The 14493-nt window shown below is 50.2% G+C and overlaps 2 protein-coding genes across 2 annotated transcripts; one reads left to right on the top strand and one right to left on the bottom strand.

The window, feature by feature from the left end:
- The first annotated feature begins 20 nt into the window (after positions 1–20).
- Positions 21–3570, top strand: LOC108931267 (CD276 antigen-like). Its single transcript, XM_018746937.1, has 5 exons — positions 21–150; positions 329–421; positions 1670–2014; positions 2569–2850; positions 2941–3570. Exons 2-5 carry the CDS (start codon positions 352–354, stop codon positions 3168–3170), a joined length of 927 nt encoding a protein of 308 aa, XP_018602453.1. The 5' UTR covers positions 21–150; positions 329–351; the 3' UTR covers positions 3171–3570.
- Positions 3571–4595: 1025 nt separating this feature from the next.
- On the bottom strand, positions 4596–13833 carry LOC114912294 (zona pellucida sperm-binding protein 3-like). Its single transcript, XM_029258439.1, has 8 exons — positions 13426–13833; positions 13233–13333; positions 13008–13111; positions 12606–12780; positions 5697–5796; positions 5514–5599; positions 5338–5426; positions 4596–5165 (listed from the first exon to the last, which is right to left on the bottom strand). Exons 1-8 carry the CDS (start codon positions 13690–13692, stop codon positions 4702–4704), a joined length of 1386 nt encoding a protein of 461 aa, XP_029114272.1. The 5' UTR covers positions 13693–13833; the 3' UTR covers positions 4596–4701.
- Positions 13834–14493: the final 660 nt, after the last annotated feature.

Raw genomic sequence — 14493 nt, 5'->3', positions numbered from 1 at the left:
GAGTGACGTCATGATTGGCCACGTGCTCGAGGTGCGGCGACCTGAACCGAAGGAAAAGGGACGGATCGCGGGGACACCGCTCAGAAAGCGCGTGTCGCGGAGCGCAGACACGGGTCCGACGAGCCGCTGGACCAGAGCCTGGGACACGCGGTGAGCGCTGGTGGGTGGGGGGCTGTACAGGTGTGCCGTTTGGGCCGGTGACTGTAGGTTCTAGACACCTGAGCGGTGTACAGCCTGGTCAGCCGTCAGGTGTTTTAGGGTTTGAGGACTGAACTCCGGTGCCTCTCTCTGTGGGACTCGTTGTCACGCGGGAATGTTCTCGATGCAGGTGGAGCGCTGAGAAACCCTGACATGAACCTCAGTTCATCACTCATCTCTTGCGCACTCATCATCTCCCTGGTCTGTGGGACAACCAGCTCAGGTGGGTTCGCAGCTCTTCGCCTCCTACGAAACACTGTACGCTATATAAATGTGTTGTTGTTGGGACCCAAGTTCTCAGTGACCGTTTTTAAATGTCCAGCTCATTCTTTTTTGTTTGCTTTCACTTTTAAGGGATTTATTACATTGTAACAGTTTCACATTGCCCTGATCAGTCCTTCTGCTCGAACCCGTTGCTGTACCGTCTTTCGTCTTTGTTCCTCCTGAACTCTGCTGTACAATAAGAACTGTAAAAGGTGTTGACCTTGAAGACCTTTGTCCCTTACGCTTCAGAAATGAAATAAGAATGTGTAAATGTAAGGTAACAAACTGTGTCACCAAACTATCTTTCAGTTTACAGAGAGAGCATTTCTAGCTTTTGTGTGTCACAAACCCAACAGTGTGAAGTTCCAAGTGGCAGGTTGTGTCAAAGCAACAGCTGCCTACAGGTGTCAGGTGTCCGCTGAAGAAGTGCTGCACTTATAGCGATTCCACGATGTGTCCTCTAAAGCTGTATTACACAGAAGCCCCCAAAGGCGGTAGATGATTACTAATTACCTTTCCTGACCATCAACTCATTTTTAAAGCCTATCAAAGCACCTGTATTCTCAAAAAACACACAGATAATTTAATTGAAATAGAAAGTTAATGAGACTTTTAATATTTTTGGGACTCCTTTATGCTAGTTTATGGTACTCATTAAAAGTTAGAGCACGATAACTGGAAGCAAGACTTTTGTAGATCAAAAAAGTCAGCGAAAGATGGACACTTCTAAGCAGTGGAAGTCGGTCTTGTGGACCAGTGTGTCAAAATTTAAATATTGGGGTCCAGGCGCCAAGCATTTTTAAGACAGAGGGTAAGCCCATGAGCTGTGCCCCTGTGGTTCCCACTGTCCAGCATAGTGGTGGAAGGGTCATGATGTGGGACTGGTTTCCTGGACACAGAGTTAGTGATCTTTACCAAGACCAAAGCAATCTCTTGCAACATGGCTATCGCAGCACACTTCAGAAGCATGCCATTCCATCAGAATTACAGCTAGCTGGGCAGTCCTCCATTCTAGCAAGATCATGACTCAAAACACACCTCAAAGTTGTGCACAAATTGTCTGCTGAAGAAAGAAAGTGAAGGCCAACTCAGCCATATGACCTGGGCATAAAACATTCTCCGTTGGGGGAAAAAAATCTTCCAGTTTTAATGCCATTTCACCATTTTTCTTTCTTTCTTTCTTTCTTTCTTTCTTTCTTCCCATCAGCATTTGAGATCACGGTTCCCCAAGAGCCCCAGGTAGCAGTTTTCGGCCACTCCATGGTTCTGCCCTGCACATTCTCTTTGGGTGGGTCCTGGGACTCAAAGAGCATCATCATCACCTGGCAGCGAGGTCTGGAGGTCATCCATAGCTTCTACTTCGGCCAGGATCAGCTGGAAAGGCAGAGCCATCACTATGCCAACCGTACCAGGCTGTACCACTCACAGCTGCCCCGTGGGAATGCTTCTCTCAGGCTGGATTACGTGACCTCGGAGGACCGCGGTGACTATACCTGCTTTGTCAGCACTCTCATGGGGAGCCAGAAAAAAACATTTCCTGTGAAGTTTGCAGGTACTTGTCATCAACTTCTTGACTTCTCTATGTTGTTTCACTCAGTAAAAGTGAATTAATTGACTGATGGTCCCAGTCACAGTAGCTCCAAAATGGTCCTAGTATAATGCACTGAGCTCTCCCCATGGCCCTCAGAGCTGCTGAATCCCTACTATATTCCAGAAGGGTCTCAAACCCATCTTTTTCAGAGCTACTCCTCTCCTGATCTCCCGACAGCCTACCCATCTGCTAACCTACAGTGCTGCTTGAAAGTATGTGAAGCACTTGTATCCCTTAGTTTTACCACAGAATGGTTATTTACTCACCTGTTCCATATGTTGCTTCGGAGTAAATCATGCATGCAGCAGAAAAATGGAAGTAGTGGAGTGCAAAAATAAATGAACTCCAAGTTGCATTAGTTAAACCAAAATGGTAAGTAGAATCAGCTGTGTAATATACTCAGTAATGACCGTCCATACAGGGTAATATACTTTCAAGCAGCACTGTATGCATTTATGATGCATATCTGTGTTTGTAAGTGCTGTAATGTCCTGCACACCTCTGCTCTCCTCCAGCTTTCTACACAGAGCCCCGCGTCCAGCTAACTGTGTCCCACCAGAAGGTCCAACTGCTCCTGACCTCCCAGGGGTACCCCAAGCCTTGGCTACAGTGGCTGGATGAGGATGGCCGAGACGTCACCAGCGAAACGGAGATGGAAATCCTCGACGACGTCCATGGCCTTTACGCTGTGTCCAGCAGACTGTTGCGGGAGCCCAGGGCCAACAAAACACTGACCTTCATCCTGAGGAACGAGGTCCTCAACCAGGAGGTCCGGAGGGAGCTGACTCTGTTGTCAGGTAAGCAAAGCCCACTTGAGCCGCTGTCCACTTCTCTTCCTGTCGGATTCGCCTGGAGGAGGTAACTCGGGCTCTTCCCCTCTCCCGCAGGAGCAGAGGATGCTGCCCAGGGTTGTGAGCACTGCAGACCTGCTCTCTACATTTGGCTGATCCTTGGAGGAGCCGTGCTGGTAGCCGTGTTGGTAGCCGTGTTGGTGCTCATGCTGAGGAAGCCCTGCTCCAGCAAAGCTAAAGCTTACCTGTCCAGTCCAACTTGTCCCTGTCCCAGCAGTCCCACCGGGGCATGTCCAGAACAGGCCCCCTTTCAGTCTCCCGCGTGAAGAAGATGGACCTTCGCACGCCGCGTACTGCAGGACGTTGCACCTTCATGTTGATGTGACTCCTTGTCCTGTCTTTTCCGTGGACCTGTTTGCTTTTTAACTCCAGATTTTCTTAATGCAGAAATACTTTTTTATAAATTACCTGCCTTCTGAGCTATGGATGGATCATGTTCAACGTCCAGCAGGAGTGTTCTGGTTCTCTGAACTTGGTCTTTGGTACTTTCCTAATGGCAGCTACTGGATCAAATGATATCTTCATTTTTTACTCACGCCCAACAGATTTATTTTTGTATAGGGTAGGCTCCGGTTCCCCGTGACCCCGTATGGGACGAGCGGTTCAGAAAATGTGTGTGTGTGTGTGTGTTGTTGTATTTCCACTTGAATAGATTTTTACACGGAACTTCCTGGTGTGGTATTTTTCGGCTGAGTGTGTGATCAAAGTGTGGGAAACCCTGAGGTGTGTATCGGCGTCTTTGCTGTGCTCCTTGGTGTGTGCGCGCGCGGTGACAGTGCGAGCGTTTCCTGGCAAGACTCCGGACATCCAGCATCGGGCGCCACAGGTGAGGCACAAGTGAGAGCAGCGGTTAGCTCTGGCCGCGTGTGTCTGTGTGCGCGAGCTGATGCAGGGCGGCTCTCGGACTCGCTCTACCTGTAAGGAAACCGGCTCCTCCCCAGGAAACGCGGCAAACCCCTGCAGCTGACTAATGGCTCTGGGACCCGGAGCGTCGTGACGGTTTCTGCGGGACTCAGATTTCAATCTGCTGCTCCTGTTGCTTATGACTCATGCGCCAAAAATCTGGGAGTCATTTTCAAAGAATGGTGTTTATCTTTCTATCCAGACTCTTTCCCATGAGTCACACCTGCTCCAAACACAAACGCTCTCAGGTGCCCTGGAAGCGGCGTAAACACAAACACATTTATGGCCAAATATTTGCTCCAGAGAGCGTTGCTAGATGGATGGACGACCTTTGAACTTTGCCTAAAGCGACTTTTTATGCGCACGCGAAAAGCTCCCGGCTGTACCGGCTTCTCACCCTTACCGAAGGCGGCCCTTTACCACACTGATGGTGCTGGCAGGGAGGGGCCACCGAGCGCTAGAGGCTGACACGGTTCACCACGTTACAATCGTCTCGTTCGTGTTCCTCACCGTTTTTCCTGAAGAAATTTGGGCGAAACCTCTGTGTGAAGGTATGAGAGCGGCTCCCCTCCGATTGCCAAGCCACGCGTTTAGCCGCTCGGCAGCACAGAAAGGTGGTAATTTCTTGCGACAATGAGCGAGAGCTCTGACGAAGGTTGACGGGGGTATCGAACCCAAACCAGACACTGCCGACTTCGCGATTAAAAACGCACCGCTCACTAAGCCGCCCTTCTGTCTTCTTGTGTTTCTGTCACCTGTGCAAATGAAAAAAACTAAGACACAAACGGATTGTCCTCAGTTTTATTGTTCCGGAACAACCTGCACGTCCCCCTCAACTCGGCCGTCTTCCCACGAGTCCTGGGGCCGTTGGCCAGGATCAGCTGGGGCAGAACCTCATATATCTAGCGGTCCATCGTAGCCATTGAGGAAGAGGACGTCCCCGACCCCGGAGCGCCGGTCCTCACCCTCCACCACCCACCCAGCATCGCCCCCTTCTGGGGAAAGGCCAGCGTGACTGCGTCCCTGCAGGGACGGGGCTGATTTGTTAGACAGCCCCCCCTCCTGTGGTCTCCCACAGTCACTGAGAAACCTGGCTTCCGCAACCCTAGAAAGAGGACTGTAGCGCACAGCTTCACGGACCTCCACCTGAGGCCTTGGCCCCACCCCTTCCCCAGAAGGACTCTCGAAATGTCCGTGTCTCTGCAAATCCTGTCGCACTGGATCCTCACCCACATCCGTTTTCACCTCAGACAAGACATCATCATCCCTGAAGTCTGGCGAAGGACTGATGGGCAGGTCTTTGGGTCGGGGCCTGGACACCTGGGCTGTGAACATGAGTGGGCCGCTGCTTTGGAACCCTACGGGTTTAGTAAAAATAGAACGGTCATAAAGAGGCGGTTCGGGAAGAGCCATTCTCACAGCTTACAGGAAGTGTGTTGGCAGCGGAGTGACACACCTTAGCCAGGCATGTGAGATCTGTGGGTTCCAGGAAGTGTGGGAGTGCCTATGTAAACCAGGAAATGGCTATACCTTCAGACATGGATCGCCTGGTTTCGGTCTGAACGCAAAAGGAGTCGCAGCAGTCACAGACGGAGTGGGGACCAGCAAGGGATCGCCACCTGTGAGATCAGGGTAAGGTCAAAGGTCACCAACACCTGCTTGGATCAAGGATCACCTGGGCGGGACGCGGAGGTCGCAGGACGCGCCTCTTCTCCTCCGAGCTGTAGGAGCAGGACTTGGTCGTGGGACCGGGACCCTCGGCAGAGACAAACAACCTGCAGTGCAAGAAAACCTGGGGGGGGGGGGGGAGTTTACTCAATCACTCCCAAGATCCTCTGGGGCAGGTTACATACCCACATGGCACCAAAGTGGACACCAACTCAACTCACCTGGGCTGTGGGGTCCTGACTGAATTGGAAGGCGTTGAAACTGTAGTTAATGGTCCTGCGTGTGCGGTGAGTAAACAACCCGCTGGGATCCACCATACAGCTGGACAAAGATGGACAACGGTCAACACCAGCACAACCGAGTAGCGCTCGACCACTATGGCGATGATTAACACATGAACCGTCACGTCCAAAGTCGGACCGCTGCAACACAGGTCAACTTTAGAATTTTTTTTTTTTTTTTTTTTTAATTAATGCAATACACAATTAAAAACAAACATCAACAAATCTACGATCAAACAAATCTAAAACCACATTTCCTACAGTTGGTCAACAAAGCTTACTAAAAAGCCATTACATAAAATGCATTGTCAAGACAATAACAAAGTCTCTTTCCCCTAAAAATCCCCCTTCCTGGCTTCAAAATATATAACTAACCCACGTCTTCCCCACACCAACATACCCATGAAAGGACTGTTCCCCAATAGCAGCTAAACCCAAGTCATCGTATCACATACATGCATCTTTCAAAAGACAGAATACTTCTAAATTACAGTATAAAACTTTACCATACCCCCTAAAACCTAAAATCAGAGAAATAAATTGGTCCTCAATATAAAAAGGTTAGAAGTGCACAGAATAACCTAATAAAACAAGGCCACTAAAATCTGTGAATAAAATGCTATACAGGTAAAAACCACATGAATTAAAAGAATTAGTTAAGAGTTAGTTAAAAGTGCACAAACCTAATAAAACAAGACTATAATCTGTGAATAAAATACTATACAAGTAAAAGCCACACATATTAAATAAATATACAAGGGGGTAGGATACAAGAAAGTACAATATGTTTTAAAAGAATGCAGTTCCATAAAGCAGACATCCATCCTCAGAGCTTCAAGCACATTCTTCCACGAGGCCTTTCTATCTGTCCTTTGCTTCGTGGTAGCCCCAGGCAATCAGATCCCGCTTTATTCTGAACTTCAGTTCAGCTCGGATTTTCAAAAAGACACCACAAGCTCCCGTTTTCAACCCCTTTCGGACAAGGTTAATGCGTGCATTCCACAATTCTCTCTTTGTCAAACTCACAATCAACCAAATCGTACCGGAGGTTGCTTTGTTTTCCTTGGGGGACAGTCCCTTCATGGTATCATCAAAAGTAAACGCCATCTCGTCGTCTAACCCTCCGCCCAAAGGCTCGACCAGTGACCAGACTGTCCCGACATAACCGCAATCTCAAAAAACGTGTTTAATCGTTTCCGCACCTAAACGCTGGGGTCGCGGGCAGTCGGGATGTCCGGTCAACCCGTACCTATAAAGTTTCTCCATTACAGGTAGTCTTTCATGGAGGCACTGCCAGTTTAAATCCTGCAGCCTATTGTCGAGCCCCTTTGGCTGAATTCAAGCCCAAATGTCTTCCCCAAGGCCCAACATCACTCACGTTGCCCTCCTCTCCAACAAAGCATTATATAACACTTTGTGCTTGGGGAGGGTACTTGTGTCTGTCTGCCGGAATGATCTTACTCCATTTCACCATCTGTTTATAGTGGTCTGGCAGAAACTCAGCCTTTGGTCCAGCTTTGGACCACAAATTCACCAAATGCCACAACGGGAAAGACAGCCAGAGGCGAACAAAATGCTGGTGTGGGTGTTCCAAGGGAGCTGCGTGAAAAAAGGCAATCAAATTTTAAGGGGAAATCAGGAACCCCCCTCCCGCCCCTGCCCTTCCCTAAGTACATCACCTCCCTCCTCACAAACTCATGCCTTCCACCCCATACCAAGCCAAACACATCCTTGACAAACCCTTTCCTTAAGTAACGAGGCATGGGGTAGACATGAGCCAAATAGAGTAAGGTCGGGAGGACGTCGACTTTCAAAATCAATACCTTACCCAGGAAGGACAGGAACCTCGCCTTTCACGGCCCCATCTTCCACCTAGCTATCGCAAGACGCTTCTCCCAGTTGACCCAGGCCGCTCCTTCTGAAAGAAAACCCACACCCAGCACTCTGAGGGGACCGCTACAAAGCGAAAGACTACCGAAGGCGTCTTTTCGCGCTCCCCATAATCCGAAATACTTAATCTCTGTCTTTCAGAGGTTGAGCGCCAAACCCGAGGCCCTACCGAACATCTGAGTCAGGTGCAACGCTTGGGCAAGTAAATGGTAGGAACACGTGAACAGGACTGCGTCGTCTGCATACTGAGCCAACTTGACAGTCCTACCCCGGCCTCCCAGGATGAGCAACCCATCTATTCCCGGGTGGACCCGAATTGCCGACGCCAGCAGCTCCACGTACAAAACAGAGAAGGGGAGACAACGGACACCCCAGTCTTACCACACTCAACTGGGGCACCCACTCCCCAAAGGAGCCGTTAATAGAAACCCGGCTGCCCACCTCGTTCTAGAGCGTTCGAACCCACCCGAGAAAAATGGGGCCCAATCCCAGTCTGCCCAAAACGTTAAACATAAAACTGTGGTCCACCCGATCGAACATCATCTCCTGGTCCAAGCTGATCAGCGCTAGGGGAACTCTTCGATCCTCCACCCGGGCGATCGCATCTCTAATAAGACGTAAATTCCAGATCGCCGAGCGCCCGGGAACCCCACACGTCCGGTCTTCATGAACCAGGAGGGCCATAACCTTCCTCAGACGCTCGGCGAGGATTTTAGCTATTAACTTTGCGTCAACACAGAGGATGGTCAGGGGCCTCCAGTTGCTCAGATCAGCTCTATCACCTTTCTTATGCAACAAGGACACCAACCCTGATCTCATGCTCTTTGTTAGCTTACCACGGGTCAGTACTTCTTCCACAACCTCAAGGAAGACAGGGCCCAAAACATCCCAGAATGTGGAATAAAATTCCACCGACAGTCCATCCAAACCTGGGACTTTCCTCTGATTCATTCTGGAGAGCACATCAGACAGTTCCCCCAGAGCGATGGGTGCCTCTAAGCAAGCCCGGGAATCAGCCGGGAGAGTTGCCTGCAAATACTGTAAAAAAGAATCCCCTGTGACGGGGTCGGTTTCCCTTACCTTAAAAGACTTTTATAAAACTCTGTAGCAACCCCAGTCACCCGGGCCGTATCCTTGACCAGCTCTCCTTGCCTAGTTCGCAAAGAAGTGAAAGCCATATTGTGTTGGAAATCCCTCACTTTCTTAAAGAAAAAGGAGGAACATTTTTCTCTCACACACACACACACACACACACACACACACACACACACACACACACACACACTTTCTGAACCACTTGTCCCATACGGGGTCGCGGGGAACCGGAGCCTACCCGGCAACACAGGGCGTAAGGCCGGAGGGGAAGGGGACACACCCAGGACGGGGGAACATTTTTCATCTTCCTCCAGTTCTCTTATTCGAGCTCTTGCAAGGAGAGCACTAGCTTGCTGGTCATATAGTCACCTTAATTCCGCCTTTAGTTCCACATCTCTGTCACTATCAAAATCTTTCTCATTATTATGGTGGACATAGAGCTTTCCCAATTTTTTCCTCCACTTTCCGAACAGCTCTGCGAGATCGGGCCTTTCTACGAACACAATCCTGCCTAGTAATAGTTCGCACCTTCGTTTTGGTGGCTTCCCACCAGTCCGAAGCAGAGCTACAGAAAGGTTTGAGCTCCTGCCACACCTTAAAATGTTCATAAAAAGGTCCCTATACTCTTTCTCCTTCAAAACATCTACGTCCAGTTTCCAGTACCCAGGACTGTGCAACGAGGCCTCTGTGGAAACCGCAGCCTCCACCATCAAATGGTCTGTCGGCCAGTAAGGAGAGAGATGAACCCGTTTAAAAACAACAGAGTCGGAAGCTGAAATGTAATCCAGGTGACTTTGTGCTCCTCTACTACATGTATTAGACCAGGTAATGCCCGCAGGATTGGGTTTGCATACTCTAAAACCATCAGAAAGACCAAATCTGAGCATAAAATTTTTAAAATGCTTGATGCTAACATCCTCTTTACCCTCCAGATATATATTAAAATCCCAACCAATTATTAAATGTCTATTACAGACACAAAAAGGGGCCAACTCTTCTAAAAGAGATATGCGGGATGCGGCCTCTACGGGAGCATAGATGCACATCACACGGATGCGCTGTCCCCTCCAGGTGGCGTCCGCTCCCAGTACTCTACCCTGTACAACAGTAAACGTGCTTACATTCTGAAAACTTCGGTCACCAAAGAGAATGCCAACACCTGTGAAGTGGACGCCACCCACACTCCAGTACGATCTACTTTTCTTCCAACCAGCAGAGAATGTAGACGCATCCCGCTAGTCTCGAAGGTGGACTTCCTGTAAAAAACATAACTGGAAGACGGAGGATGCAAGCCTATCGAACATTGCTGCTCTTTTCAAAAGATTCTTCGGTCCTCTGACATTTAAAATTAAATTTTAAAATCAGCCATAAAAGGGAGCAAAATAGAATAAATTAACCAACCATAAGAACAATAAAGCCCTGTTAAAATTCATTAAAAACAAATTTAAAACAAATTCATTCCCCTCCCGACATTTCTATCATACTCTCAAAATCTAGAGCAACATATGGCTGCTCATTAATATCATCATTCTGGTCTGAATAAAGAGGGGAACTCATCATACTGTACGGGGGTGCGGCCACAACCGGCCAGTCCGTATGACTTCCATCGGTCTCGGTCCTCCTCCGTCTTTGCTGCTGGCTTTTCCTCTTTCCTGCTCACCCCCTCCTCTTTTCTGCTCTTCTTGTATTCCTTTGGAGTAGGGCCTTTACTCCTTTTCCTATTTGTATCCTTTGGGGTACTCTGGGCTTTGGTGGGTGAGGTCCTTGGGGTCACAAACATCAGGTGTTCCTTCTCTGCTCCTAACTCTGCATGCACCTGCTCCTCAGCAACATTACGTCGGACAAACATCTCTTCCTCCAGACACCCGACTCCCCGACATGGTGTCGGCATAGGAGGGTTTCCTCTGAAAGCAGGTGCGGGCAAGATGATCTTCTGCCCCACAGATATTACCCCTGCATGGACCTTTACAGTCTTTAGCCATGTGTCCTCTCTCCAGTCAGTTATTGCACCACATATTGGTACACTCAGCCCCCGTATGCCCAAACCCCTGGCACACTCAAGAGAAGGGTGGCTGCTTAGAATAAAAAAAGATAACCCTTGCTTGTACCCAAATTGAAGGTAGCGGGTGGGCAGCGAAACCCATCAAAACCTCGTGGATCAAAGAGCAAACGGATCCGGAACTGTCTTTTCCCATTCAGGAACCCAAGTTCATCCCTCATATCTTTATGACCCTGCAAAACTTCAACATGCCTTTGTAAAAATTCTCGTATCTCGTAAAGACATGCAGTCACTATGTGCTCGTTATTAACCCACCGGTTCTCGACATCAAATTTCAATCCAGGATGATCAGCGGAGGTTCCATAATTCACAGTCATCTTTTTAAAACAAAGTTCTGTGGTTAAAGTGACATCAAAGAACCTCAGCAGGTTGTTCTGTTGAATACAAATAACGTCCTCCACAGTAAGATCGAGGAGACCCAAAATTACCTCTTTTATAAAGCTAAGTCGGTCATGGAAGTCTCCGTCTTCCTGCTGGTCCAACGGTCCTCCACCCGCTATCCTCATTCCGTTTGGCGGGAAAGAAGTTCTGCCGGTGTCCATTGTTTTTGCCAGTGTTCCATCTGCGTTCTTCAATGGGGTCCCCATTGGAGGTTCCTTTCTCGCAGGTGGAGCTCTTCTCGGCAAAAGTTTCACGTATAAACTAATGTAAAACTAATAAAGGGTTCTAGAAAATAAAATCTCCAGTTCACCCCATGACAGTGGCGGTCATGACACCTACTGGACATGCATTAGGATCGCTGGGCTGTCCAAAGAAAATAAAAGCCTTCCAGAGGATAGAGGATCACCCCATGCCAGTGGCGGAGAAGCCACCTACTGGTCACGTCCTAGGATCACCTCTATCCCCTCTAAGTTCTGCAGCAGCACCTCGCGACAAGAAAGCAGAAAACAATCCTAGCCAAAAGGCATCATCACACATTTCATTATAAAAAAAACTCTCTCTCAACATAAACATGCCAGAGCTTACTCACTTCTCCAAACATCTTGGATCACTAACACAAAAAATAATAAACATCAGAATTTAAAAGCAAATATAAATATCTATTATGACAAAAAGAACCTGGGACTTTAAAAGCCTTCACCAAAAAGTGGTTTAAATACAAAGTTTAAAACATCTGTACCACACCCACAAGAAAAGTACCCAGGCACCCATGCCAGAAACGCCACATTCAAATTTAACTCCGTCATCAAAAACCATCAACATTAAACATTCATACAAAACACATATTTAAATAAAACATTTCAGAATTTTGAAATACCAAAAGAATCTACAAATTAAAATCAATTATTCCAAGAGTTTTTCCAAACAAAAATCTCCCTCCTCCACAGCTGTCAGGTGGGACTCGTCCCCCGGCCCTGACCGACGGAACCCTGGGGGAGACCCCGCCCGAGACAAGTCGATAACTAATAAGGCCGAACGATGGGGTAGCTACAGCTGTGGAGGAGGGAGCATCTTCTCGGCCCTTTTGAGGGGTCGCGGTCAAGACCGGCACCCCCGGTGTAGTAGCGGAGATCGACCGAGCCTCCCTCCTGCGCCTTTTCTTCTTCCTGGTCGCTCCCACAAAGAGCAGGTGCGTCCTCTCCTACTCGGCCCGGGACCCCTCGGAAATGGCCAGCGAAGAAGGAGACCGTGCCACGCTGGCCCCGGACAACCGCTCTCTTACCTCAGGCCAACTTCAGAAATAATACACTTTCCTGCTCTCCTTCCTGCCTCACCTGCTCCGTGTGTCCAGTGCTGGTGAAGCGCAACCACACGGTCTCCCCAGGGTGAGGGACGTTCCAGGAAAAGGCGCGCGACACACTTACCCAAAGTTCTCGACGAGCACGTGTCTCGGGCCGCGCCGGGGTTCCGCAGAGGGCGTGGCGTGGCAGCGGTCCACGTAGAGGCGCCCCTTTGGGGGCAGGTGGACCGCGGACGCCCGGACGTTGACCCGTTGCCGTAGGGGGCGGACAGCGTCGGGGTGCGGGGCGGTCCGACGGTCTGGAAGGAGCACGAGAGACGTCGCCTTTTCCGAGCCAAACACACACACAACACAGAGCATCGCGTGTTTTGTGTTGTTCTCACACGTGTGCCGAACGGATACGTGGGAAAGCAAAGCTAGAGGTGATGCAGACGCACAGCGGAGCTCAGCTTTCACTCCGTTACTCTGAATAACTTAATAACTCGCTTCTTATTGACACGTGCCGTGGCGCTCGGGCTCCTGTTACCGTCCATCAGCCGAATTCTGTAGCCCACCGTGGGGCCCTTGAGCTGCACGCGCCGGGGCGTCTCCCACGTGGGCCGCACCGCCAGTCTGTACACGTGCTGGAGCCTGCGAGCGCGGGACAGGTGCTTTAACCACACTCGGCCCGGGCAGGTGACGAACCGTAACCCGCCCGCCCACTCACTCACTCACTCACTCACTCACTCACTCAGGTGAGGCGCGCGCCTACCTCCTCAGCCGACACTCGATGTGCACCCTGCCGCCGCGCGCTCCCGGCTCGGACCCGCCGTAGCGCAGCACGAATCTGTAGAGCAGAAAGTCGCGACGCACCTGGGGGGGGGAGGGGGCGACAGGAGCGCGTGAGCGCCAGTGGTGTGCGGGGAGCGCGGCGCGCTGAGCTGACGCGGACCGTGCGCGCTCACCTGGCGCGTGCTACCGCACGCGCTCAGCGGGTAGGTGAAGAGCAGCTCCCCCGTGGCGCGATCCACGCCGTTACTGCGGCACCGGCGCCCGAGCCTGAGGAGCCCCGGCGGGGGGGGCGTGACCCGAAGCTCGAGCGCGCCCCTGGAGCAGGAGACGGAGACGGAAAGGGGGAGAGGGAACGAGCCTGAGCCCGGGGCGGTTCGGGTTGAGAAGGCGACCCAGCAGGGAGAGAAGAAAAGCAAACAGAGACACGCGGAGAAATTCATGTTCAGCGTGGTCGTGGTCACGGTCACTTTGTGTCACAGTGACCGCCGATGATGAGCCTCGCACCCGTTTCCGTGGGTTCAGGGTGTCTGTTTGGTGGTGCGGTGGCGCCACTCAGCGGAGGGACGAGGAATTCAGGTGTGACCCCCCACGCCCACGCCCACGCCCACGCCCACACACGAAGAGCTTCAGGTTCAGCTTGTTCCGCTTGAGGACCTGAACAAGCCCAAGTGATCCGTTTAGTAAGAAAAACGAAGTAAATGACACTGATTAATGAGGGACGCCAGTGCCGTGTCACGTGATACAGCCGCGCGGGTAAACAGTTCAGTGTAAACATCTTTTAATTTAAAGGAGCAGTTTACCAGTGTTTTACTTCAAGTTCAAGAAACCCCGCCGCTTCTGGCAGCTGCTGCAGCCGCAGGCAGTGCGGCCACAACACGAACGACGACTGAAAACTCCTACAAAATAATAATTAATCATTTGGATTTTTTTGGAACGTGTAAAACATATTAAAAAGACTTAAAGGGCGGCCGCCTTCTCTCATGTGGGACCGTTTGTGTCCTCTGTACCTGGTTTAGGGTGTAATCCGGGGTAAACGTCCCTATCGGACCCCCACTGTAAATTGGGGGGAAACTGCCAGCAGATGAACTCATGTAAATGTTGTAGAAATTTCTGTAAAACCCACCTGTATTCTGGGATTTGACTGAAGGAAAAAAAAATCACCAGCTTTTTCTTTCAGTCCTCAAGCGACACTGAAATTCTCCTTCGGGACACTGACCAGGGCCTCTTGCATTTTCGGTTTA

The sequence above is a fragment of the Scleropages formosus genome, chromosome 15 (assembly GCF_900964775.1).
Source record: "Scleropages formosus chromosome 15, fSclFor1.1, whole genome shotgun sequence".
NCBI lineage: Eukaryota > Metazoa > Chordata > Actinopteri > Osteoglossiformes > Osteoglossidae > Scleropages > Scleropages formosus.
This window is presented reverse-complemented; position numbering and strand designations above follow the sequence as displayed.